We start from the raw sequence: 26,570 nt of genomic DNA, 5'->3' as shown, positions 1-26,570 counted from the left end.
GTCCATGCTGAACTCTTAATCTCACCTAGTCCCACCTACCCGCACTCAGCCCATAACTCTCCACTCCTTTCCTGTCCATATACCTAACCAATTTTACCTTAAATGACACAACTGAACTGGCCTCTACTGCTTCTACAGGAAGCTCATTCCACACAGCTATCACTCTCTGAGTAAAGAAATACCCCCTCGTGTTTCCCTTAAACTTCTGCCCCCTAACTCTCAAATCATGTCCTCTCGTTTGAATCTCTCCTACTCTCAATGGAAACAGCCTATTCACGTCAACTCTATCTATCCCTCTCAAAATTTTAAATACCTCAATCAAATCCCCCCTCAACCTTCTACGCTCCAATGAATAGAAACCTAACTTGTTCAACCTTTCTCTGTAACTTAAGTGCTGATACCCAGGTAACATCCTAGTAAATCGTCTCTGCACTCTCTCTAATTTATTGATATCTTTCCTATAATTCGGTGACCAGAACTGCACACAATATTCCAAATTTGGCCTTACCAATGCCTTGTACAATTTTAACATTACATCCCAACTTCTGTACTCAATGCTTTGATTTATAAAGGCCAGCATTCCAAAAGCCTTCTTCACCACCCTATCCACATGATACTCCACCTTCAGGGAACTATGCACTGTGATTCCTAGATCTCTCTGTTCCTCTGCATTCCTCAATACCCTACCATTTACCCTGTATGTTCCATTTGGATTATTCCTGCCAAAATGTAGAACCTCACACTTCTCAGCATTAAACTCCATCTGCCAACGTTCAGCCCATTCTTCTAACTGGCATAAATCTCCCTGCAAGCTTCGTAAACCCACCTCATTATCCACAACACCTCCTACCTTAGTATCATCGGCATACTTACTAATCCAATTTACCACCCCATCATCCAGATCATTTATGTATATTACAAACAACATTGGGCCCAAAACAGATCCCTGAGGCACCCCGCTAGTCACCGGCCTCCATCCCGATTAACAATTATCCACCACTACTCTCTGGCATCTCCCATCTAGCCACTGTTGAATCCATTTTATTACACCAGCATTAATACCTAACGACTCAACCTTCTTAACTAACCTTCCATGTGGAAGGTTACTTTCACCTTATTTGCCAAACCAACCTCGTATCTTCTTTTAGCTTTTCTAATCTCTTTCTTAAGATTCCTTTTACATTCTTTATATTCCTCGAGCAATTCCTTTACCCCATGCTGCCTATACCTATTGTAGACATCCCTCTTTTTCCGAACCAAGTTTCTAATATCCCTTGAAAACTATGGTGCTTTCAAACCTTTAACCTTTCCTTTCAACCTAACAGGAACATAAAGATTCTGTACCCTCATAATTTCACCCTTAAATGACCTCCATTTCTCTATTACATCCTTCCCATAAAACAACTTGACCCAATCCACTCTCTCTAAATCCCTTCGCATCTCCTCAAAGTTAGCCTTGTGGCAACCATTTCAGCCCTGGGAAAAAGACTCTGACTATCCACACGATCAATGCCTCTCAATGCCATATACACCTCTATCAGGTCACCTCTCATCCTCTGTCACTCCAAGGAGAAAAGGCCGAGTTCACTCAACCTATTCTCATAAGGCATGCTTCCCAATCCAGGCAACATCCTTGTAAATCTCGTCTGCACCCCTTCTATGGCTTTAAAGAAACTGAATCTCAGGGCAGTGTACAATGATATATATGTATTTTGACTTTTAATTGGTGAATAAGTAATTTCTACAGTGCCACTGTTGGTCAGAGTTTGACCCTGCAGTGCCATGAAAGAGGCAGAGCTTCTTTGAAAATTGCTGTTGCAGTATTGAGCAGACCCATTCCTGGAAAAGCAGTGCAGTCTGTACGGGCAGCACTGGAAAGACGTGGAGCTTATTCATACTCAGAGGAGGCAAAGGACTTTTTCATGCCATGCCAGTACAGTGGAGGGCAAAATAAGCACATGCAGTGCTAGGTAAAGGTGGGATTGTAGGGAGGGGAGGTGGAAGGGTGGGTGGATTGGAGGGGTGGTTAGGTGATTCATTGACTTCCATGTCTATGAGGAAGAGATCCAAGATGCACAGTGCTTGGCAAGAAAAGGTTACTATTTCTGTAAAGGAGCTACTGGGAAAAGACTGGATCATATCTAATGCAATACACGTGCTGTGTCCAGAGGTGCGGGTGCACGAAAGCCTGTGCCAGGTAAATATTTGTGCTAGTCCAATGTTTCAAAAGGCACAGCCAACTCATGCAGTACTCAATAAAGGGGCAGAACTTTAACCTGCAGTTCTGCGGCCTTGATAACTAGTGCTGGTCCACGAAGCAGGTAAAGAGGTGCATGCAGCGTGGATGAGGTGGATCCGGGGGAAGGGGGCGGAGCCTGTGCGTGCTGTGCGGGTCAGAGTGACCCGTACGGCGCAGGGTAAAGGGGCGGGACTCCGGTGGCCGTCATGTGACGCAGTGTTTACATCCTCAGCTGTTCAAGAGCGGCCTGGTTCGGTAAGAGCGACCATGCGAGCGCTTAGTGGGTTGAGCGAGGATGGCGGGCGGATTGAGTCGGGGGGTGGGCGGAAGAGAGTGGGAAGGAAGGAGACACAAGCTGTGTCAGTCAGCTCCGGTCTCCCGCCCTGCTTTCACTGCGTTGGCGACGCCGATCCCCGGTTCGACTACACCTTCCCCCACCCCCCCCATGTCTTTCTGTTCCCCCCCTCAAGTCCCTTCACTTCCTATAGGGGGATGGTGTCGTTGGTTCCCCCGTGGACAGCTGGTGGCCTAATACCGGAAAGGTCCGCTGTTAGCAGCCCCCTTTCCCCCCACCCCTCCACACACACACCCCGAAGCGGCGGCCGGACTTGCCGTTACCGCCTACCGCAGCTAAAGCCGGCGTCTTTTGTCTGAGTCGCTGCAGGATGTCTGAGTGCCAGTGAGCTCTGCACACAACGCTTCCTCTTTTGTGTTGCCGTTCCGTGGCCAGCTGTTTTTTTTTGTTGTGTTTGATCTTGTCTGGCTGCAAGTGTTACATTTGGCACTTTACACGAGGTGTACAGGCTTAGAAATACTTGCTACTGATGTCGATACTTTTTGCAACGTTTTGGTCTCGACCTTCCTTTAAAAAAACTATTAGTTGTAGTATCGAAGTAGCAGGGATCTCAAAAGTGTCTGGCGCCCTTTAAACTTTAAAAGGACTTGTTTGCGTTCGATGAAAAGTTTTGACGACTGCGTTCTGTTTATTTTGTTATTACAGCAAGAAAGTGTAGAATTTTCTTGTCACTGTTGTTGGCCAACTTCTGAGTACGACTTATGATAGGGATATTTCTTTTTTCCCTCCCCAAGTATTATTTTCATTTAGGTCCCCAATTCTTCTACGTTCTAAAGACAATAATGTTATAGTTAATCGCATGTATTTTGTTTTGCGTTCTTTATCCCTCAAGTTAAAATACATGATACTTTTTTAAAACCCAAGTTTGTGGAGGATATGTTTACATGTTGTTGAAAATGTGTGACATGGCAGTCCAGCCCGACTGCTGACGTAATTTTTAAAATCTGTTTTATAATCAGCAGGGCACCAAAAATGCCTTTGACTTGGGTAAACATAATCTAGTGTGATGTACTTAAATCAGTTCATTTCACCGTGCTAGCTCTGAAGTGCCAGTGAGGATTTTTTTAGTAACTTAGAATTCAGTGACCTGCTGGTAATTGTGCATTGTATTTATTTGCAAAGTTGCACCTTCAGTCCAACAGTTTGCCAGTAAATCACTGTCCACACTTCCAAGAAGACTGACTGTGTATATTAATAGAAAATCAGTTAAGTTCTGAGTTCTGCCCATCCAGTGACAAGAAAAATAAATACCAAATATCTTTCTATGTGAGTTTCCATCATGAAGTTTTCTTGCTTGGCATGCATATTGGAGAATTCCTACTATATTTTGTACTACAGAAGGTAAACAGTGTACTTTCAGCTGATTACTCTAGGGGGAAAAACAAGCCCTTTATCCGAGATGCCTCTATATTTAGAACACTGGCCCACAGTTGTATACTGGAGGAATTTCTCCAGTAATGTAGCATTTATTTGCACCTTTATTTGGAGTAAGTTGCTTCTGTGCACCAGTATCTTTTGTATAGGTAGAATGAAAGGAGGAGGAAACAAAAGTAGTTAATATATTTGCATCTGATGCCTTGAAAAATGGGGTTTTGTTCTTTTAAAGTTATGTACTGATTTTTTTCCAGAAGGGGAGTATTGCACCTATTTGCACTTGATCATGTTTTCAGTGTGTTCTAAAGAACTCAATATTTAATGACTATACAAAATGCTGGAGGAACTAAGCAGGTCAGGCAGCATCTATGAAGAGGAATAAAGAGTTAATGTTTTGCACTGAAGCCCTTCATCAGGAAACATCCACACTTTTTCTTCCTCATTGATGCTGCCTGACCTGATGAGTTCTTCCAGCATTTGTGTTTATTAAACTGTTTGCAGGGGTGTTTTTTTTCTTTAAATGGAATGGCTGAAGAAAGTACATGGGAATGACTTTACAGAAAGGATATTGATATTGGGGATGGAGAATTACGTTCATTCATAAATTTTTGACATCTTTAGATGAACTCTGCAGTACACCCTTTATTATGTTTTATTATTTTTTTTCATAATTTTGCATCTTTGAAGAGTTCTAATTACAAACTGCCTCTTGGTAGACAAATTGAAAGGGCAGGTATTTTGATCTTGCACACCACTGTCAACCATTCAGTGAACATTGTATAACTACACTTTGAAATGTTTTACTTCAACTTTTCCTCATCTCAAGGAGTATTTGATAACTAGAACCCAAATTTATAGCTTCGTTTATGTCTTTATTTGCTAAAAATCTGGATAGAATACAACAGAAATGAGCAAAATTCTATTTCCTACAAAGGTCAATAAATTAAACATTCCACATAGAAATGTTTAATAAGAGCTTCAGCAGGAGTTGATTTTAGCCATGACCAGTCTCTCAAAGCACTGTATCACAGTTTATGAGAGTGCCACTGGGTGATAAACAGCTCTTTTTGGGCACTGGTATGATAGTTGTCATTTTGAAGCAGGTGAGAACCTACGATTACAGCATTGAAACCTTTAAGATGTCCTTGAACACTCCCATCAGTCGGTTGACACAGGTTTTCAGAGTCCTACCAGGTACACCATCATGTACTGATGCCTTGTGATGGTTTACACTCTTGAAAGGTGATCTGATGTTGACCTCTGAGATAGACATCCCAGGATTCACACAGGTGTAGTTTTACTGTCCCTTTCAAAGCGTACATAAAAGGCATTGAGCTCTACTGGGAGTGAAGCATCACAGCCATTCATGATCACACAAAATGCTGGAGGAACTGAGCAGGCCAGGCATCATCTATGCAAAAGTGTAAATAATCGATGTTTCGGGCCGAGACTGTTCATCAGGATTGGAATAAAGGATGAGAAATCAGAGCAAGAAGGGAGGTGAGGAAGAAGTACAAGGTAGTAGATGAAACCAGGAGAGTGGGAGGGGTGAAATAAAGAGTTGGGATGTTGATTTATGAAACAGATAAAGGGCTGGAGAAGGGGAATTTGCTGGAGGGTAGAAGACCATGGAAGAAAGGGAAGTGGGAGGAACACCCAAGGGGGTGATGGGCAGGTAAGAAGATAAGTGATGGAAACGGGAATGGGTGAATAGTGAAGGAAGGCAGCCATCAGATTTTCTCGTGTTTGTACAGCCATCCATGATAATAGGTTTTGGTTTGTTGGAAGTAATAACTTGCAAACCCTGACTTGCATCCAATTCTGCTTCTAACCTCAATCAGAATTTTTTTTTTGTGTGAAACTTAAAAATAGCCTTCTGGAAGTCATACCAAGTTGCCTTTTATAGATCTGGTTCACTCATTCTTATAATATTTTGTAATAACTTCAAACAAAAATCTGTCGATTTCAGTCTGAAAATTTTGCATTGGCACAGTTTGCACAACTTTCTGAATAATGTGCTGTTTTGCACATCATCTTAAAATCCTACCTGGTTCTACTTGTATGCTGAGGCTGCTCATCCCTATTTTACCAACAGTACCAATAGTTCTTGATTACTTTGTAGCCTTTAACTTGTTATTACCTTTTAGTAGGTTTTTAAAATACATCATCAAAAGAAATAAAGCCATTATCTTTGTTATTTTTGATCCATTATTTGTATTCTACCTGAACTTTCCCTAACTTTCATCTGAAATTGTATTTGTATCCCATTTTGTTTATCCATTTCAGTCTACTGTCCAAGATAAACCTGGTGGGTGATACATTGATTTTAAATATTCTATGCTTATTTTCAAATACCTTTGGAGCTTTCACTTTTCTATTTCTAGAAAAAGCTACTACCTTCTTTGCATTGCCCGATTCTTTCTTCATTAATGTTAATTCTTGAAAATTAGTAACTATATACTGGAATATCTACTGAGCTTTATTTTTTTAGATTGTCTCCTAAACTCTGAGATCCTCTTTAAAAGTACATATAACCTTGTATGTATTTTTTTGACCATGCATTTTTCACCACTTCATGCTTCTTATTACATGAAATTGTGTCAAATTTTGTTTAAGCATTATTGGAATACTTTAAGACTTGTTATTTTAAAGGTGATGTATAATTGTAGATCGTTATTAGAGCCATTTTTAACATGTCTACTATTGATTTTCAATGTACTTTATTGAATTTTATTTCTAAATAGTTTGACTTTTAAGATTGTTCTCTTGTTTTCATTCATCTACTACACAGTATAGTTTTTCAGTAACTATTATATCTTACTTACTTGGGCCCTTAGCTCCGAAGCGGAGTATAGGCCATCAATAACCTCTTGTCTCCATTGACTTCTAAAGTTGCTAATATGGTTGGATTTCATCTACACTTCTCCAATCCATTGCATCCACTGTGCAGTGGATTGGCCTATTCAGCTTCACCAGAGCCCCGTTGGCCGGACTTACTCATTTCCACCTTCCACAACGGGGTGGAGCCTTGACTTTGAGAGGCATCGACCATATTCAGATCCTCAATTTTTTTTAAAAGTCGACATTCTAAATTAATAGAAATTAAGTTTACATGCAAACATGTGAATCATTGTCAGGAGTAGGCTTCTCAGCCCCTCAAACCTGACATGGAAGCAGAATTAGGCCAGTTGGCTTATCGAGTCTGCTCTGCCATTCTATTATGACTGATAATCTCGCTCAACCCCATTTTCCTACATTCTTCCTATCTCTATCAATGTCCACAGCCACCTGTGGCAATGAATTCCACAGATTCATCACAATCTGGCTAAAGAAGTTCCTCCTCATTTATTATTTAGGAAAATCATTGATAATTCAATTGAAACTTCAGTTTTGCACCCCAATCTATTTCAAATATATAAACTTCGGAAAAAATAAATACAAAAGAAGAAAGCCCTGCAAAAAGCTTTTCCATTCATGAGTTACATTCAGTAGTGTAAGTATTTTAAAAAAATCAAACAAATATGCCACTCATGTTGCCTTCGGGAGAGATGCTCCCTTTTCATTGTTCAAGGAGCGATAGTTATTGGGACAACCCAAGCTCTGTTCCTCCATGTTTGGTAGTGGAAGGAGCCTAGATTGTGGAGCTTCCCTTCAGAGAATTGGCATTGGCTGTACTGAGTTTCAGTATGTCACTCAGTTTGCACTCCTGCAACCTGGAATGTGTCAGTCTGCAGTAATCTCGCTGTGCAGTAGACTACAGGGTGTCTTTTGCTGAATTAATCACTTGCTAGTAGCACTGGGTATGTATCCCTGAGAACAGCCTGTAGATCAGAGTCCTGTTACGCAGGGGGTGGGGGATGGAAGCTGCCAGGGGACCAGGACATGGCCTTTTCATCCATCTCAACCCATCCTTACAAATCCACTGTCTGCAAAGAGGTGGGTGGCTATATTATCCCCTTAGCAGCTGTTGTGAAGACAGCCTCAATTGGGAAAGATGTGTCTTCTATACAGGAAGAATCTGACTCTGAGGGTCCCTTTCAGCACTGGCTAAGTGGCAATAAGGCATTCTGCCAGATGTTTTGAACAGTCCAACAATATCTGTAGGACATTCTGTGCTGACTTTTGCCTGACCGATGTGTTCAGAAGTGTTTCTTTGCAAGTATCCTTCCACAAAGGACAGGTCATGCAGCAATGCCTATCTTCCTGGGCTGTTGTACAGTATTGGTGACCTGCCTCAGTGACTATTGCCCAGTATCACTTACATTCATGTTGGTGAATTGTTTTGAGAGGCTGGTGATGAAACGTATCAACTCCTGCCTGAGAAGTTACTTGGTTCTGCTTCAGTTTGTCTGATGGAGATGCCATCTCATTGGCTCTTTTCTCAACCCTGGAACATTTGGACAGGGAAGATGCATACATGTTTTTTATCGATTACAGTTCAGCATTCAATACCATCATTCCTGAAAACCAATCAATAAGCTCCAAGATCTTGGCCTCAGTACCCCCTTGTGTAATTGGATCCTCAATTTCCTCACTCGCAGACCCAGTCAGTCTGGATTGGAAACAACATCTTAATGGTCTCCATCAGAGTAGGTACACCAAAAGACTATGTGTTTAGTCCCTGCTCTACTCAATTTACACTTATGACCTTGTTAAGAAAAGCTCCAATGCCTTATTCAAGTTTGCTGAAGGCACCACTGTTAATAGGCTATATCAAAGGTGTGACAAATCAGCATACAGGAGGGACTTTGAAAATCTGGCTGAAGAGTGCCATAACAACAACCTAAGGAGTTGATCATTGACTTCAGGAGGAGGAAGTCAGTCCTCATCAGAGGTAGAGAGTGTCAGCAACTTTAATTTCTTTAGTGTTATTATTTTGGAGGACCTGTCTTGGGCCCAACATGTGCAATATGAAGAAAATTTGGCAGCACCAGTACTTCCTTAGAAGCTTGTGTAGATTCAGCATGACATTTAAAACTTTGGTAAAGTTCTATAGATGTGTAGTGGAGAGTATATTGTCTGGCTGCATCACAGTCTGGTATTGAAACACCAGTGCCCTTGAACAGAAAATCCTACAAAAGGTAATGGATACGGCCCAGTCCATCATGAGTATGATCCTCCCCACTGTTAAACGCATCTACATCAAATGCAATCACTGGAAAGCAGCATCCATTAGCAGGGACCTCCATCACGCAAGACATGCTCTTTTCTTGCTGCTGCCATCAGGAAGAAGGTACAGGAGCCATCGGACTCTTGAAGCAAAAAAGGATCACTTGTCTTCATCTGCCCCATCATTGAAATCTACCCACAACCAATGAACTCACTCTCAAGGACTCTTCATCACATGTTCTTGATATTTGTTATTTATTTATTTATCTGCCTAGCTATCAATCAATTAATTAATTATTATTTCTTTTTGTATTTGCAGTTTGTTTTTTGCACACTGAATGCCCACTGGGTGGTCTTTCATTGATTCTGTTATATAGTTATTAGTCTGTAAATTTATTGACTATTCCCACAAGAAAACTAATCACAGGTTTGTATATGGTGACATATGTGTACTTTGATAATAAACATTACTCTGAACTTAGTAGAACCAGACCTGTCCTCTGCAGCACCCCAGGGATAAGTAGAAACTCAACACATAATAACGTTTGGGTTCACTCATCACCTGATACATCCACATATGAAGATAATCATCAGGATGAGTGTAGTGTTGGGCATACTTTTGTCCTTGCTCTGTGGACTTTTCAGTTGTGACTTGTTTACTTTGCTCCATGTTGGATGCCAAGTTAAACTGGAAGTAACTTATAGTATGTTTCATCTATTACACTGTATTGTTGCAGCAACACAACATATTTCCCATCATATATCAGTAACAATAAACCTGATTCTGATTCTGGAAGATGTCCCAGGTGATTACTCAGGCAGGGGAGTGGGAAACAAGACACACCACCAACCCTAAGAGTGTATTGTACTTAATAGCCAAATTCTTCCCAATTATTGACAGAGCACCATTTCAACATGCCCAATTTTTGTTTTTATCTTCGTAACCTAATCCAAGCATTTCTCAAGTGTTTGTCTCAGCCCTTCCAAACCAGATCCCTAGCATTTTCAGTTAGTCAGGCTTGATATTGAAGTGGACATTTACTTGATCGATTTTTGGCCAGGTGGTGAAGAGCATGGCCTCGCTCATCCTGTGATTGATCCTGGCCAGGGATCTTAACTCAAACTGGTTGCAGACACTGAAGAATCTGTGAACGGATCATGGATCTGAGCAGGAGACAACATCATTTGTGCATCATTGATGACATCAAGGGTGTTTTTGACTTTTGTTCCACCACTGTCTGCCAATGTCGTCCTTTATGATCTTGTCATTTCTGCTGGATTTGGCAAAGGGTTCAGTGCAGTATCAAAACAAGATGGGAGAGTGGACAGCCTGCCTAACTTCAGTAATGATGGGATACCGTCTGTCTCCCACCCATTAATTTGGGCTGCACATTACATACAGTACATCTGTGTAGAGTACCTGGATGTATTGTCTCATTCTGTTCAAAAAATAAGCATTTTAGAGAGCCCATCCATTATGTAGGTGTGTCATATCCTGTCAAACCCTCTTGGTCCAAGCTAACCAAGCAGGCAACTACCCTCCTTTCTGCATGTAGTGATGATGTCCCTGAGGAGCTTAAAGCTGTCTGAGATTTTACTGCCTGGTACAGCACAAGTTTGGTCTGGGTGGGTCACCTGGCCCAGATCAGATTTGACCCAGTGGGCAGTAGTATTGGACAAAATCTTGTAGTCCACATTCAGCAGTGAAATGGGTCTCCAGTTCCTGATGTCCACTGTATTCGCTTTCTGTTTATTGCTGAGAGTAATGACGTGTTGTCTCATGGAGCCTGACATGCTGCTGCCAGAAGCGTAGCATTATATACTTCCTGTAGATCCAGTTGGAACCTAGTACAACTCTGCCAGTAAGCTTCCATTGACCTGCACTAACCTTTCACCAGCCTGTTTGTTATCCATCCACCTTTGTTTTTAATGTATGCAAAGATTCTATTTGCATTGCCATTTAGAAAGAAGGTAACAAAGACCTGCCAGTTTTGTACCTTTGATAGAGAAAACTATTTTAGGTGAGTACCCCTTGTTTTTAAACATCAGGCCTGAATTCTGGATTACACTAGAAAAGGAATCCACTCTTCCATCTCCTTGGTTAGGAGACTCCTCAGAATCTTGCCTATTTAAATCAAGTTGCCATTTGTTTCTCTACACAATAGTTACAAGCTTTGCCTCTTCAACTTTTCTTCATAAAGACAACCTGCCTATTCCAGGTAATTGTCTAAATATGCAAAATTTGCTCAGAATTTAACACTTCAAACATATTTTTCCTAAAACTTAGTATTCAATTTTGGGTTCGAACAAAGCTATACAAGTGAAGTATATGAAATACATTCAGTGCCCACTTTATTAGGTACTTACTTTATCTAATAATGTGGTCACTGATTCATGGTCTTCTGCAGCTGTAGGCCAGTCACTTCAAGGTTTGACATGTGCATTCAGAGATGTTCTTCTGCACACTATTGTTGTAATGTGATTATTTGAGTTACTGTCACTTTCCTGCCAGCTTGAACCAGTCTTGACTATTCTCCTCTGACCTCTCTCATTTGCCTACAGAACTGCTGTTCACTGGAATTTCTTTTTTGCCCCATTCTCTGTAATTCTAGACTCTGTTGTGTGTGAAAATCCAAGGAGATCTGCAATTTCTGAGATATGCAAATCTGGCATCAATAACACTGGACGACAAGTATTTTGCTTCCTGAATACTTTTGGTGTATCTTATGGATTTAGGGCTGCTGATCATGAAAATCACCATAAAATTTCCCTCTCACACACCATTTTTTAAAAATCGCCTATATCTGTTATTTCAATTCATAATTCAAATCAATTAAAATGCCCACAATGTGAGCTGAAAAGTTTTCTGTCTTGTCCAGGCATGCCTAGGCATGACAGTTGTTGCATGGCAGGACAGGTGAAGGAGTTTGATACACTGGGACATTAGAAGACACTAGACACTAGAACACTACAGAACAGTACAGGCCCTTCGGCCCTCAATGTTGTGCCCACTCATATATTCCTTTAAAAAAGTACTAAACCCAAACTACCCCATAACCCTCTATTTTTCTTTCATCCATGTGCCTGTCCGAGAGGCTCTTAAATACCCCTAATGTTTTAGCCTCCACCACCAAGTTATTCCTGGCACCCACAACCCTCTGTGTAAAAAAAAAAACCTGATGTCTCCCCTAAACATCCCTCCCTTAATTTGTATATATGCCCTCTGGTGTTTGCTATTCGTGCCCTGGGAAACAAATACTGGCTATCCATCCTATCTGTGCCTCTCATAATCTTGTAGACCTCGATCAAGTCCCCCTCATACTTCTATGCTCCAATGTTTCTACATGTTCCCCAGAATAACTGGTGCCAAGATTAAGGAGGGTATTTTTGCTGATCCACAACTCAAGCAGGTCATCGATGACAGGCAAATTGAAGAACTTCTATTGGGAATGGAGAAAATCCCATAGAAGTTTCAAGGATTTTGTTGAAAATTTTCTTGTCAGTTACAGAACACCAAATTAGCAGTTGGTTGACAACATGCTTCAAGCATACTGTGCAATGTTTCAGAAAAGATTAATTTTCTACATTCCCATTTAGTCTTTTTCCCTGCAAATTTTGAGCATGATGAAAGGTTTCATAGGGACATTGCAGTCATGAAGAAACCATATCAGGGCTACATCATTACTAGCTGGCTATTGTTGGACACTAAGCGAGAAGCCTCAGACACTGAGTACAAGTGAAAATCATCAACAAAACGTTTTTAGCTTCTATTGCAAAGGGTCAGCACAGTTATGCAATTAAACACATTATATTCATTATACAAGTAGTCTGAAATTATATTTGTGTTCAGCTTCAAGCAGTCTATCTTAAACAAAAAAGATTCTGAGAAAGCAACGCGTTTGAAAAAATATTGTAGTCCAATTTCTTCTCCATTCTGATGTTCCGTCTGAACAGCAGCTGAATCTTTTGACCATGTCTGCATGCTTTTATTCATTGAGTTGCTGCCACATGATTGGCTGATTAGGTATTTGCATCAACAAGTACACGTACCTAATAAAATTGTCAGAGTGTATATTCTAGTTGCCAGTTTAATTATGTTTCATAATTATGTGCAGAGCTGCTAATCAGTACTCTCTAATGTCTTGAGAGCAAAGAATGTTATTAAATATAGAAATAAAGAGAAAGTACTGTATATTGGAAATGATAATAATAGGCAATTCCGCTTCTGACTCCCACCCTACAAATACAGTTCATCCTGCAGAATTCCACCGGCAAATTGTTTGTTGCTCCAATATATGCAGTTGAAAACAAAAGACAGTTTCTTTTGTCTTCACTAATGGACCTGCTGTCTTGTAGCTTCAGCAACCCTGGACTCAATGCTGACCTCCAGTTCTGTGCTGTCTGCATCTGTGCATGGGTTTTCTCTGGTAGCTCCAATTTCCTCCTATATCCCAAAGGTGTGTGGATTTGTGGGTGAATTGCCCACTGTTAAAGGACATCCCATTGTACTGTGGCTTATATAATCAATGGGAATGTGTCAAGTTTGGCTCTAAGGAAATTAGTTGGAAAATAGGATTGTTCTGTCAGCCAGTATAGTCTCTGTGGCCAGAATGATCTCTTCCTGTGTTGCAAAGAAATATGGAAATTGTGGAATTAGTAAACTCCAAGGAGGATATGAAGATTTCAATCAGATCTGGACTGATGAGGTGGGCTGACAAGTGACAGTATTATTTGATAGGAAGAAGAACATTTAATTTCATTGCCATATCAGAATATCACATAGTACAGTAAAAGATGGATTTGAGTAGGTGTAAATGCAGAAATTTTTTAGGGCAATAGAATACATGGAATTTCTAAAATACATGGAATCCATCTCTTTATATTGATAAATCTGTATAAAATGGTTACTAAGCCTCGGTTGGAATAGAAATCAAAAGGTTTTAGAAGATGCAGTAAAGACTTGATGGATCACACACAAAATGCTGGAGGAACTCAGCAGGCCAGACAGCATCTATGGGAAAGTGAGCAGCCAAAGTTTTGGGCCGAGACCCTTCATCGGGACATAAGGCTGATGGTTTCTCTTAAAGCAGAGAACTGTAGATTTGAAAGTAGTGTTAAAATCTGAATTTAGATATTTATTTACTCTTCCAATGACAGAACTGTCAATAAGCAGTGGATGTAGCTTAAAGGTTATTGACCTAAGAATTAGGGACAACATGAGGAAACCTTTTTGAAGTGTTGCTGTTAGTTGCGGTCTAGAATACTAATAGGAATCATCTGATAGGAAGATGGAAGTAATTTTTAAAAAGAGATTTGAACAAATTGTTGACATTGTATGTTGTTTTCAGTAAAGAGTAATGTGCAAGAGTTATCAGATAATTCTAGCAAAAGATTGACATGGGCATGATGCACCAAATGGCTTTTCTATTCAGTGATTCTATGCAATCAGTTTTAATAATTTGTGTTTATTGTCATTTAATTGTTTCTATCTTTCAGTTATTTTAATTTGTTATTCTCAGATCTAGAGATGATGAATAATAACTCACTATGTGGATAATCATTTATAGACTTTTTGCTCATTGGGAAAGGAGCATTAAGTGTTCGCTCAGCAAGTCTGTTACACCTTTTTTAAGATCCATTATGTTCTGTTTCAACTATTCATTATGTAATCCACATTATCACTTCTTAATCTGTCTCTGAATGTATTTCTTGAAATTTTGGGTATTAAGTTCTTGAAATTATTTCAATCACTGTACAGATTATTTTTAGTATAATTCTTTGTTGCTTTTTAACTTTTCTGACATATTTTCATTTACTCTGCATTTGTGTGTACCTTTTCTCAGCTTCATAATTGGAAAGCAGTCTCGATGGACTGAATAGTGTAATTCTGCTTGTGTTTTATGCTCTCTATCTCATTTGACAACCATGGTTATTTAATTGTACAGTAGTAAATGTGTCCTTTAAGAGTATGTATATTGGCTGTTTTTAATTTGGCATTGAAACTGATCGTTTAAGATAGGATTGGGACAAATGTAGAAATATCAAATTTAAAACTTTACTTACGTTATTTTTAAATCACATTTTTCTCTGAGTTCAGCCCTTCTCTCTTCCTCTCTTCTAGTTCTTCATCTGATTTAATTTAACCCAGCAATTTAAGGTACACTTCATTTAGTCTGCGAGCTTTTTATTCCTTCAGTTTAATTGGAATAGGTACAGGTAGTTCATGTAATCTCACTAGTCTGTTCAGCCAGTTAATGAGACCAAGCTAGTTGTGTGATGAAATCGAGGTCCCATTTTCCAAGACTGACAGTTAATAAAAGTTTCTCAATCTTAAATTTAAAATTAATATGTGACCTGGAATCGTTTGCATCTGCAAAATAAAAGTTCTAAACCTTCAGTTGTCTGCCTTCAATTCGTTTAAGCATGTTAACAATAAATATAAAAATTCTATCTTTGGGTATAGTCACTGCACAAAATAATGTCCCTGATTCACAAAAATAATAGGAATGCCTGGATACTTGGGATGATGGAGAAAGTGTAATTGGGGGCAATGAGAAATGAGGATGAGGGGGCAACTGTAGGTAAGGGGGATGTTGAACACAGATAGTGTTGAGGGGAAGGAGTTTGTCGAGGGGTTAAATCGAGCCTTTTTTTTCACCCCTTCCCCTATCTATCACCTGTTTGTTTTCTAACTCAAAAGCAAAATTACATTCTTTCAAGTTTCTCAGAACCATAATGAACCATTATTATTCTGTCCTGATGAAGGGTCTTGGTCTGAAACATTGATTGTTTTCTCTTTTCCATAGATGCTGCTTGGCCTGCTGAGTTCCAGTATTTTTTGTGTGTTGCTTGGATTTCCGGCATCTGCGGATTTTCTCCTGTTTGTTCATTATTATTCCATTCATTTTAGAATGCAGTTAACGCTACCCGTTCTTCGAGAATTCTGAGTTCTCCTTGGTTCCACAATTTTCAGTACACCCCTAAGTCAGTATATAAGGCTATTTCAGCTGTCATATCACTTCTTTAAGGAAGCTTTGAGAACTTTCTTGAATCTTTTTCTTTTTTCATTGAATAATCTCTTTTCATAACTGAACTTGGAACATACTATTTGCTTCAGGGATCTGCTGTCAGATGTTGGGCATTTGAGTGGCGCCTTACCCAGCATAGTCAACCAACAATAATAGTGGGGATATTTGCCTGGGAAAGGATTTGTGAATTTGGAGGATTTTGTACAAGTATGGAGTGGCTTAAGAGGAAATTTACCTGAATGTTGATGGGGATGACTAGTTGAATTAAACTGGAAAGTGGATCTCACTAAGAAGCCAGTTTTGGTAGCTATGGAAGTAGCAGCAAGTGTATGGTTTTCAGCATGTTAGAAGTAATGTATAAATAGTAATGTAGCTTTTACTATAAAGCATGCAAAATATGTTCATTATTTTGTTAGTCATTACTGAAAATGTATTAACAAATATGTATTATGTAATTATATTTTTTCTCTGAATCAATTATTATTTAGACCTCTAACTTAAGTTACATGGATCGTTTGTTTCCAGCATGTTTGGTCAACATGAATCCATCAACAACCAATAAAATGTTTTTCGTTCTTGTCACAGGCTTGTTCATGGTAGCTTGCAAAATGTAAATCTTGCCTGACAAACTGTAGGAATTCTTTGAGAAGATTAAAAGTAGGATAGATAAAGGGAATGCAGTGGATGTTGTACATTTGAATTTCAGAAGGCCTTTGAGAAGGTACCAAATGAGTCTGCTTACCAAGTTAGTAGCCCATGGTATACCAGGAAAGTTACTAACATGGTTAGAGCATTGGCTGATTGGTAGGAGCCATTGAGTGGGAATAAAATAATCCTTTTCTGGTTGGTTGTTCCGCAGGTGTCGGTGTTGGGGCCGCTTCTTTTTATGCTGTATATCAATGATTTAGATGATGAAATAGATGGCTTTGTTGCCAGGTTTGCAGATGATATGAAGAATGGTGGAGGGGCAGATAGGGTTGAGGAGACAGGTAAGCTGCAGAAGGACTTAGACGGATTAGGAGAATGGGCAAGAGAGTGGCAACTGAAATACAATGTTGGAAAATGCATGGTCATGCACTTTGGTAGTCAAAGTCAATGCACAAACTGTTTTCTAGATGGGGGAAATGGGAGTCCTTGTGCAGAACACCCTAAAGGTTAATTTGCAGGTAGAACTGGTGGTGAAGGAGGCAAATACAATGTTCATGAGGTCTAGAATACAAGAGCAGGGATGTGATGCTAAGGTTTTATAAGGCACTGGTGAGGCCTCACCTTGAGTATTGTGAACAGTTTTGGACCTGTCATCTTAGAAAATATGTATTGGCATTGGAGAGGGTCTAGAAGAGGTTCACAAGGATGATTCCAGGAAAGAAAGAGTTATCATACGAGGAAAGTTTGATTGCTCTGGGTCTGTACATGCTGGAATTTAGAAGGATGAGGGGGGATCTCACTATGACCTTTCAAATGTTGAAAGGCCTAGATATGGTAGATGTGGAAAGGATGTTTCCCCTGGTTGGGGAGTCTAGGGCAAGAGGGCACAGCCTCAGGATAGAGGGGCATCCATTTAAAACAGATATGGAGAAATTTCTTTAGCCAGAACTTATGGAATTTATTACCACATGCAGCTGTGGAGGCTAGGTTGATGGGTGTATTTAAAGCAGAGCTTGATAGGTTCTTGATTGGACACATCAAAGGTTATGGGAAGAAGGCTGCAGAGTACAGCTGAGGAGGGGGAGAGAAAAGGAAAAAAAAGGGTTAGGCATGATTGAATGGCAGAGTAAACTTGATGGGCCAGTTGACCTAATTTTTCTCCTCTGTCTTATGGTTTTATTTTGTCTATTCATTTTCTGCTTTTATTTTGGATTTTCAGCTTCTGCATGTCCTTTCTCATTTACTCTATATATTGAAATTATTTATGTTATAATACATATTTAGAAGTTGCATATTCATGACTTGGTGCTTGGACAAAGTATAAAATAAAATAATGAACTTTGCTCTGTACATTGCTTGTAATTTAATTCAATGAAGTTTAAATGGTAAAAATTTGGTGACCAAAAAAAAATATTTGCTTCTCAAGTTAGTGATACTCTGCCCTTTTATAGCCCGTGTTAGCTATAATTTGTTTTTAACATTATTGTTAATGGCAGATCAGTGGTAGAAGTTTTCAGGGCTCAGAGATTTAGGTAAATCTTGAATGGTATACCTTTGTTTTTAAATAAAATTAAATCAGTTTTATTTGAGGGTAATCTTCTCTACTTTCAATGCAGAAAGATAGGCATTCCAAGTTATTTGACTGAAAGTGATCTTGCCTCTGGTAATGAGAAAACCCTGAAATTATTTAGAGTTTTACTTGTATCACTTACCATAAGATATAGGAGCAGAATTTGGCTCATCAAGTGTGCTCTACCATTCAATCATGGCTAATCCAATTTTCCTCTCAGCCCCAGTCTCCTGCCTTCTCCCCATATCCCTTCATGCCCTAACCAATCAAGAATCTATCAAATTCTGCCTTAAATATAGATAAAGACCACCTCCACAGCTGCCTTTAGCAAAGGATTCCACAGATTCCTCACCCTCTGGCTAACAAGATTTCTCCTCACCTCTATTCTAAGACTGTGTCCTCTGGTCTTAGACTCTCCCACCATAGGAAACATCCTCTCAGTTTCACTCACTCATTCACTCAGTTTCAATGAGGTCATCTTTCATTCTTCTGAATTCTAATGAATACAGGCCCAGAGTAATGAGGCACTCAAATGACAAGCTATTCAATCCTGCAATCATTTTTGTGAACCTCATTTGAATCTTCTCCAGTTTTATCACCTCCTTTCTAAGATGAGGGGCCCAAAGCTGCTCACAATCCTCCAAGTGAGGCCTCACCATGCTTTAAAAAGTCTCAACATTGCATCCTTGCTTTTATACTGTAGCCCTTTTAAAATGAATGCTAACGTTGCATTTGCCTTCTTCACCACACACTCAATCTGTAAATTAATCTTTCCGGAATCCTGCACAGGGACTCCGATGTCCCTTAGGGTTTCAGTGTTTTTTTATATTCTCTCCATTTAGAATATAGTCAGTCCTTTCACTTCTTCTACACTTCCAGACACTATATTCCATCTGTCAATTCTTTTCCCATTTTCCTAATCTAAGTCCTTCTGTGGCCTCTGTGCTTCCTCAAAACTACCCGTCCCTCTACTTCATATTGTCTGCGAACTTTGCAACAAAGCCATCAATTCCATCATTCAAATCATTGACATATTGCATAAAAAGAATTGGTCCCAAAATAGACCCCTGTGGAACACCACTAGTCACCGGTAGCCAGCCAAAAAGTCTCTTTCCTTTTATTCGCTCACTTTTCCTGCTGCAACCAGCACCTGCTTTATCCATGCCAGAATTTTCATGTAATATCATGGGCTTGTAGCTTGTTAGGCAGCCTCATGTGCAGCATCTTGTCAGAGTCCTTCTGAAAATCCAAATACACAAGATTAACTGGTTCTCCTTTATCTATCCTCTTCAAGGAATCCAAAAAATCTTCTCCAAAGAATCCAACAAATTTCTCAGGCAAGATTTTCTCTTGAGGAAACCATGCTGACCATGGCCTGTTTTATTATGTGCCTCCAAATACCCTGAAACCTTATCCTTAATAATCAACTCCAATATCTTCCCAACCACTAAGGTCAGATTTCCTTTCTTCTGCCTCTCTCCCTTCTTGAAAAGTGGAGTGACATTTGCGATATTTTCAAGAACCATTCTTCAGGAACCATTCCAGAATCTAGTGAATCTTGAAAGACCATTATTAATGCCTCCATGGTCTCTTCAGTCACCTCTTCCATTACTCTAGGGTGTACACCATCTGGTCTGGGTGACTTAGCTACCTTCAGACCTTTCACTTTCCTAAGAACCTTCCCTCTAGTTATGGTAACTTCTCACAATTTATGGCCACTGACTCATGGAACTTCATACTGCTAGTGTCTTCCACAGTGAAGACTGACTCAAAATACTTTTTGAGTTTGAAGTGTTACGTACCCCGTCACTGGGTGTCTTACCAGCAAAAATAGAAGTATCCGTTTGAGTCTGGTACTATTTTCAAAACAGTGTTTTTTAGTAAAATATACAAATAAATATCAACAATGCAAATATGCAGATAATACACATTAGCAATACTAAACCTAGAAGTGTGGGTATAATAATAATCAATAATAAACAAGCTCTATCGTCGTCTAGGGGATAATGAATTGTCATATGTGAGTATAATGTTCAGTTCAGTTCATACAGGCTGAGGTAGTTGTTGGTCGATGTGTTGAAATTGTTGGAGAGAGAGAGAGCGAGCAAATAGTAACAGCTATTGTCTTGCAAACCTACCTTTACTTTCTTGATCCGGTGATGTGTTGATGTGGCCATTCAACTATGACCCTTCTGTCCTTTAGCTAGACCGTTCTTCTATGGTGGACTCATCACCCAGGCAAGGGTGGACACACACACAAGCCCCCACTGGCCTCACTATAAACACTGTGAGTTCAAATTGACCGATCCTTCGTTCGATCTCCGATGCCCCACACTTTTCTCGTGGGTTCCAACACTTAAACAGTGCTCACTAGTGTGTCTCTCGGTGTGTCTCCTGGTGTGTCTGAGGAGTGTCTCCCCAGACCTCACTTTTATCCCTACTCCCGGGGTCTTAGGTGTCAATCAGTTTTGAATGGCTTAGTCCATCAAACCACCCCACTCCGGCTGTCCACTGAGAAATTTTAATGAACAGAATGGTACCAAGTAAACAGCCCTCTCCAGAGCCATAAGTCTTACAGGAGTCATAATATGGTGGAACAACAAGTCTCTTCCTCCCTGTGTTATCTCTCCCTTATCTGAAGCAAATGTTCCAGTCCAAGTATGTTTTTGTTCCATCTCTTTCTCTCTCATTAGCAGCATGGCAACAGTAACGGTTTGTAATTCTCCTGGGGAGGGGGACATGGGCAACTCTGTACCCTTCTGCCCATCAGCGTTGTTCATCCTTTGAAACAGAAGTTATTTTGTCACAAATTATTACCTCTCCTGCATCATTTTCCAGCAGTCCGATATCCACTGCCACCTCTCTTTTACACTTCATATATCTGAAGAAATTTGTGGTATCTTATTAAATATTATTAGCTAGCTTACTTTTGTATTCCATATTTACCTTAATGACTTTTTTAGTTGCCTTCTGTTGGTTTTCAAAAGCTTCCCAATCCTTTAACTCACCACTAATCTTTGCTTTATTGTATTCCCTCTTTTTGGCTTTTATGTTAGCTTTGACTTCTCTGGTAATCCATAGATGTGCATTCTTACTTTTAGCATACTTCTTCCTCTTTGGGATGTATATATCCTGTGCCTTTTGAATTGCTTCCAGAAATTCCAGCCATTTCTGCTCTGCTGTCATCCCTGCCTGTATTCTATTACAATGAATTCTGGCCAACACTTTGTTGAACACTTTGCTTTCATCAAGAAGCAGTTTGATTATGTGTTTGTTTTTAATTAATGAGGGTTATCTGTAGACAAGGCTAACCTGTCACATGACTGGTGCTGGTATTTGATTGACACTATTTCTTTGAGCAAGATGCAATCAGTTTTGAGGTAACTCCAATTTACTAAAGTGGAATAAAATGATCGGAAGAGTTGGGTTGATTCATAGCCTGTAAAATCTCAGCTATCAGTTTACTATTAAATGTTTGTGACAGCATGTTTAAAACTTCAGTGCAGGGTAAAAAAAAAGTCTAGAGTCCTGATGTTGACACATTTGAACCATTTGATCTTAACTCAGTATAGACTATCTTGTGTGGTGGTGGAACATTGGAGGTCCATATACACTTCACATTCTGCCAGCAGCTTTACAGGTTGGTGGGTAGATGAAAGTTAACCTTATTCATGTTAAGTATTTGTTATAATTTCAGCCTTTTTAATTAAGATTTTGTTTGTTTTGTCAATTGATTTTTTTTTGGTTTAAAAAAAAGCTTGGGTTATTTTTAAATGTTTCCCATTATCAGAATCATTTAAAATATCTTTAAAAGTCTTTGCCATTTAGCAAGCTGATGTTAGTACGTTTTTGATAGTGCCTCAGAATATGAAGTTTGAGGTCTGCTGTTGTCACTCTGGGCTCTGTCAGGTCATCTTCTTGTTCCCTGTGGCTATGATAGGTCTAGGATATTATGAGCTTCTGTAGAATATTATTCTCTTGCTGCTTATATTGGTATCATCACCAGGTATTTGCATTAGGATGTTCACATGTAAGCCAGAAGTGCATTGAAGTTTAGTGGATAAATTAGTGGAGTAGCAACAGGGATTGCTGACCCAGGGAAATGTTTTGAATCCCAGAATGGCAGTAAGGGAATTTAAATAAATCTGGGCTTTGTTTAAACAATGCTAGTCTTAGTAACAGTAACCAGGAAGCTCTTGGATTGTCATTAAAATCCTATTTGGTGCTCTAATCTCTTGGAGGAAAGAATATAATTCATACTTACATAATCTGCCTTTAGCATGACTGTCGACCCACAGTAACCAAGTTCACTCTTAATTGCCTCATCATTTTTGGGGCATTTAATGATGGGCAGAACATAATAACGTTGCCAATGATGTCCATATATTGTGAGTAGTTTTTGGAAAAATACCTTCAAAGATAAGGTTTGGAAAATACATTTCTATAATTTTTTTAAAGATTTCAGCAGAAAAATTGTACAAATTTTATAATGCTGTCAGAATAGCTTTGAGTCAATTATTTGTTTAAAAGAGCATATACTTAAGTTAAGAACATGCTGTTATTTCAGGAATTGTATTTTTAAGAGGGGTATTCCTAAGCCTACAATAGCAACCAAAGCTGTTAGCATGTCTTTTCTTGATGAATCAGTCTGAAGAGAAAACTGACTAAGATACCTGGGTTTGATTTATGAATTTTCCTAAATCTTGAGGTCTAAGTTCACATCAAAGCTTGCTTTGATGACAGTCCTGAATGTTATTTTCCCATCAGTTTTCTTGAACTCGCTGCTGCCGAGAAGCTGTAATGCTGACAAACAAATGCTACACGATGAACTGCAATTTCCTACAGCCACCTATTACAAAGTGAAGCTATTATTTCTCTGACTGAAAATTCTAGTATTGTGTCACTGGCACCTTGGCCACTGTGGTAGATTTTTCATTATCTCAGTATCCTGTTTGACCCTGAATTGAGCAGATGATCTATATCCTTCTCATCACAAAGGTTTACATTCTTTGCTATCTGATAATTCTTCTTTCACAAAGTCTGCCACTGAGGTCCACAGGTGTGCTTTTGACATTCATATCCCTTACTAATTCAACGCTCTGCTGGCCGACCTGCTATCTTCCACTTACAGATTTGCAGTAAAAGATATGGTACAGGAGGATAAGGATATCAAGTGACGGCATTTTGCTTGATATCCACCTGTCCTGATCTTATTTTGCTGCAGATCTTTGTCTCCTAGACTCAACTCCACCATTCCTGCATCCCCAAAATCTCCATTCTTTCAGCTACCTGTGTATCAACCCTTCCAAATTGTCTCCAGCTACATAGGCTTTCTTATTTACATATCACACCTCGTCATAAGCAATAAGGTGAGAGGTTTAAAGAAAAATCATAGAAGATGTTGATGTCTAGATAGAATTTGGGTTTGGAGAATGTCCCTTATCCTTTGTTGTGAAGTGAATGCCTTTAATTGCATTATTCATTTTCTTGTACTGCAATTGTCTTTTGCAGGTGTCTACGAAATGCACTGTTATGGTACTGCAATGCTGTACTAAGGCCCTAATATCCACATTGGTGAAGTGATACACTGTTACCATCATCTGCTCATGCATTATCCATTGTACACTGCATTCTAACATTTCGTGGGTCTGATCTGATTTCCTGATACAAGATACCATGGGAGGAGCTGTCAGTGCTGGTGAAGACAATGATGATTTAATTGACAACTTAAAGGAGGCCCAGTACATTCGTACTGAGAGAGTGGAACAAGCCTTCAGGGCCATCGATCGTGCAGATTATTATTTGGAGGGATATAGGGACAATGCTTATAAGGATTTGGCTTGGAAGCATGGCAACATACACCTATCAGCACCTTGTATCTACTCTGAAGTTATGGAAGCACTAAAACTTAAGCCAGGATTGTCTTTCCTGAACCTTGGCAGTGGAACTGGCTATTTGAGTACAATGGTGGGCTTAATTTTAGGTAATTAAATTTTATCTTTTTCAGGTTCCATTTTAAAATTTGAATTCCAGTTATTATAAGACTGTAAGACTGTAATATGATTTTAGTGATCATTATTGTAAAATCTAATATTTATAATGTGATATCTCTAAATGTTTCGGTAAGCTTTAGCTTTCCTGCAGTTTGGGTGAGGGACTTGAATTAGATACTGCTCGTGAGGTGGGTGGAATTCATGTTGTATTTTGGAAAAATGGCATATCTTCAGTACTTAGAGAACCTAACTGGAACTTTCAAAAGCCATTCAAAAAGCCATTTCAGAAAATGGCTGCACCTGAAAAGATTGTGGGAGTGAAATGTTATGATTAAAAGTATAAATTAGAAATTTATTAATAAAGCAATGTTTTAGAAAATAAGTATTACATTTGAGAGACTGGTCCCTTGGGGAAATTGGTATTGATTCTTTCAGAAGTAAGCTAATGGCTTTTTATTTCATATTTAAAAAATTGGAAAACATTGAATCATTTGCTATGTAATGTGTAGTACCTCCATTGTGCTCAGAGGAATAGGTAGTTGGACCTTTGATTCGCAGGGATTTCATTGCCTCAAAGAAATTTTTTTGCAGTGGACCAAGCTTGATCACTATGCGTTGACAGCACTTGTATTGTGCGGCCATTGGAATAATAGAAGGTGACCTTAGTCTAATAGTTTGTCCAGCGGTTCCTGTGTTAATAATTAATACAAGAACTTGCTGATGTCCATTATAGAATATGGAATAACCCAGTGTGTTCATTCTGTAATAAAAACATAATGTTGAAAACACTCAGTCGGTCAGTCAGCTTCTGGGGAATGAGAAGTAGCTTGTGTTTTAGTCTTTGAACCTTTATCAGAATGGGGAAAGGGAGAATACAAGTTCCTGAATGGTGGGACGACAAGAGATGAAAGGTTGTAATGTGTCTTTTGGACTTGCATGGATAAATGACATAAAAAGGGACAGACAAACAGACCAGGAGTTTGCTAATGAAGGGACCCTTTTGAAAAGCTGAAAGGATAGTGTGGAGAGAGTGTGTAGTATGTGTTATGGTGGGTATTGGTGGAGCTGGCAGAAATTGCAAATTATAATCCATTGAATGCAGAACCTGATAGAGTAGCTGAGGACTAGGAATGGTCTGTGTTTTTTTTAGTTTGTTCAGAAAGAGAGGGGCTGGGAGTAGAGGTGTGGGAAATGAATAAGATGGGGGCAAAAGTTCTGTCCACTATGGTAGAGGAGAAGCCATGGTTCAAGCACCAAAGTCTTGATATTATGTAATACTGGCAAAGAAAAGCTGGTGGATTTCTAACTCCATTTTAAGTCATTTGGTTTCATTCAATCAGAAATATTCCCTTTGTTCTGTCCATCACTGCTCACCTTCTCTGCTACTGAAAAATAACTTGTCTCTCTTTTTCAATTCTGAAATAGGTTTGGGGGTGAAATGTTCAATGTTCATTATTCCAGCTTCCATGAATAATACCTGATTGGAGTGTTTCCAGCATTGTATATTTTTACTTTGGATTACGGTTTTTGTTTTGATTTTCATTTATTGTTGTGCAAGTTGTAGATTTCCTAATGCTCATCAGCCAAAAAAAATTGCTTGCATAGAGATGTTTTCATTTCACTACTATGCATTTTTGATCATTTATGGACAAAATCATGTTAACTGTGAAATTGATTCGGCTTTTTCAGTCGTTATTCACCATGTGCATGACAACATCATTCCTTGTGCAACAATCCTTTTGGACTGTTGCAGGGAATCTTAGACATCCATTGCCCTGAGGATATCCCCAGGGCAACATTTTCTTAATCCTGACTGTAAGACCATAAGATACAGGAGCAGAATTAGGCCATTTGGCCCACTGAGTCTGTTCCCCCATTTCATCATGGCTGATTCATTATTTCTCTCAGCCCCAATTTCCTGCCTTCTCCCCATATCCCTTCATGCCTTGACTAGTCAAGAATCTATCAATCCTTAAATATTCATTAAACTTAGTTTCCACAGCTGCCTGTGGCAACAAATTCCACAGCTTCACCACTCTCTGGCTAAAGAAATTCCTCCTCATCTCCATTCTAAAAGGACACCCCTCTATTCTGAGTCTGTGTCCTCTGGTCCTAGACTCCCCCACCATAGGAGACGTAATGGTAGACATGCAGGTAAGTCACAAAATTACCAAAATTGTTGTTCTCCCAATTCATCACAACATTTTGATCTTCCTATTGGTAAGTTTTTCATATCAAGGTGAATATTCAGTTT

At 39.3% G+C, this 26,570-nt stretch overlaps 1 protein-coding gene across 1 annotated transcript in view; it reads left to right on the top strand.

Annotated features, from left to right (window-relative positions):
* The first annotated feature begins 2,400 nt into the window (after window positions 1–2,400).
* pcmtd1 (protein-L-isoaspartate (D-aspartate) O-methyltransferase domain containing 1) overlaps window positions 2,401–26,570 on the top strand; it is an 87,945-nt gene continuing 63,775 nt past the window's right edge. Inside the window, exons 1-2 of the mRNA XM_059980822.1 lie at window positions 2,401–2,494; window positions 23,835–24,306. Coding sequence (XP_059836805.1) covers window positions 24,000–24,306 — 307 coding nt within the window. The 5' untranslated portion in view covers window positions 2,401–2,494; window positions 23,835–23,999. The remainder of the gene's footprint in view (window positions 2,495–23,834; window positions 24,307–26,570) is intronic.

This window comes from Hypanus sabinus, chromosome 1 (genome assembly GCF_030144855.1).
Source record: "Hypanus sabinus isolate sHypSab1 chromosome 1, sHypSab1.hap1, whole genome shotgun sequence".
Classification (NCBI taxonomy): domain Eukaryota; kingdom Metazoa; phylum Chordata; class Chondrichthyes; order Myliobatiformes; family Dasyatidae; genus Hypanus; species Hypanus sabinus.
This window is presented reverse-complemented; position numbering and strand designations above follow the sequence as displayed.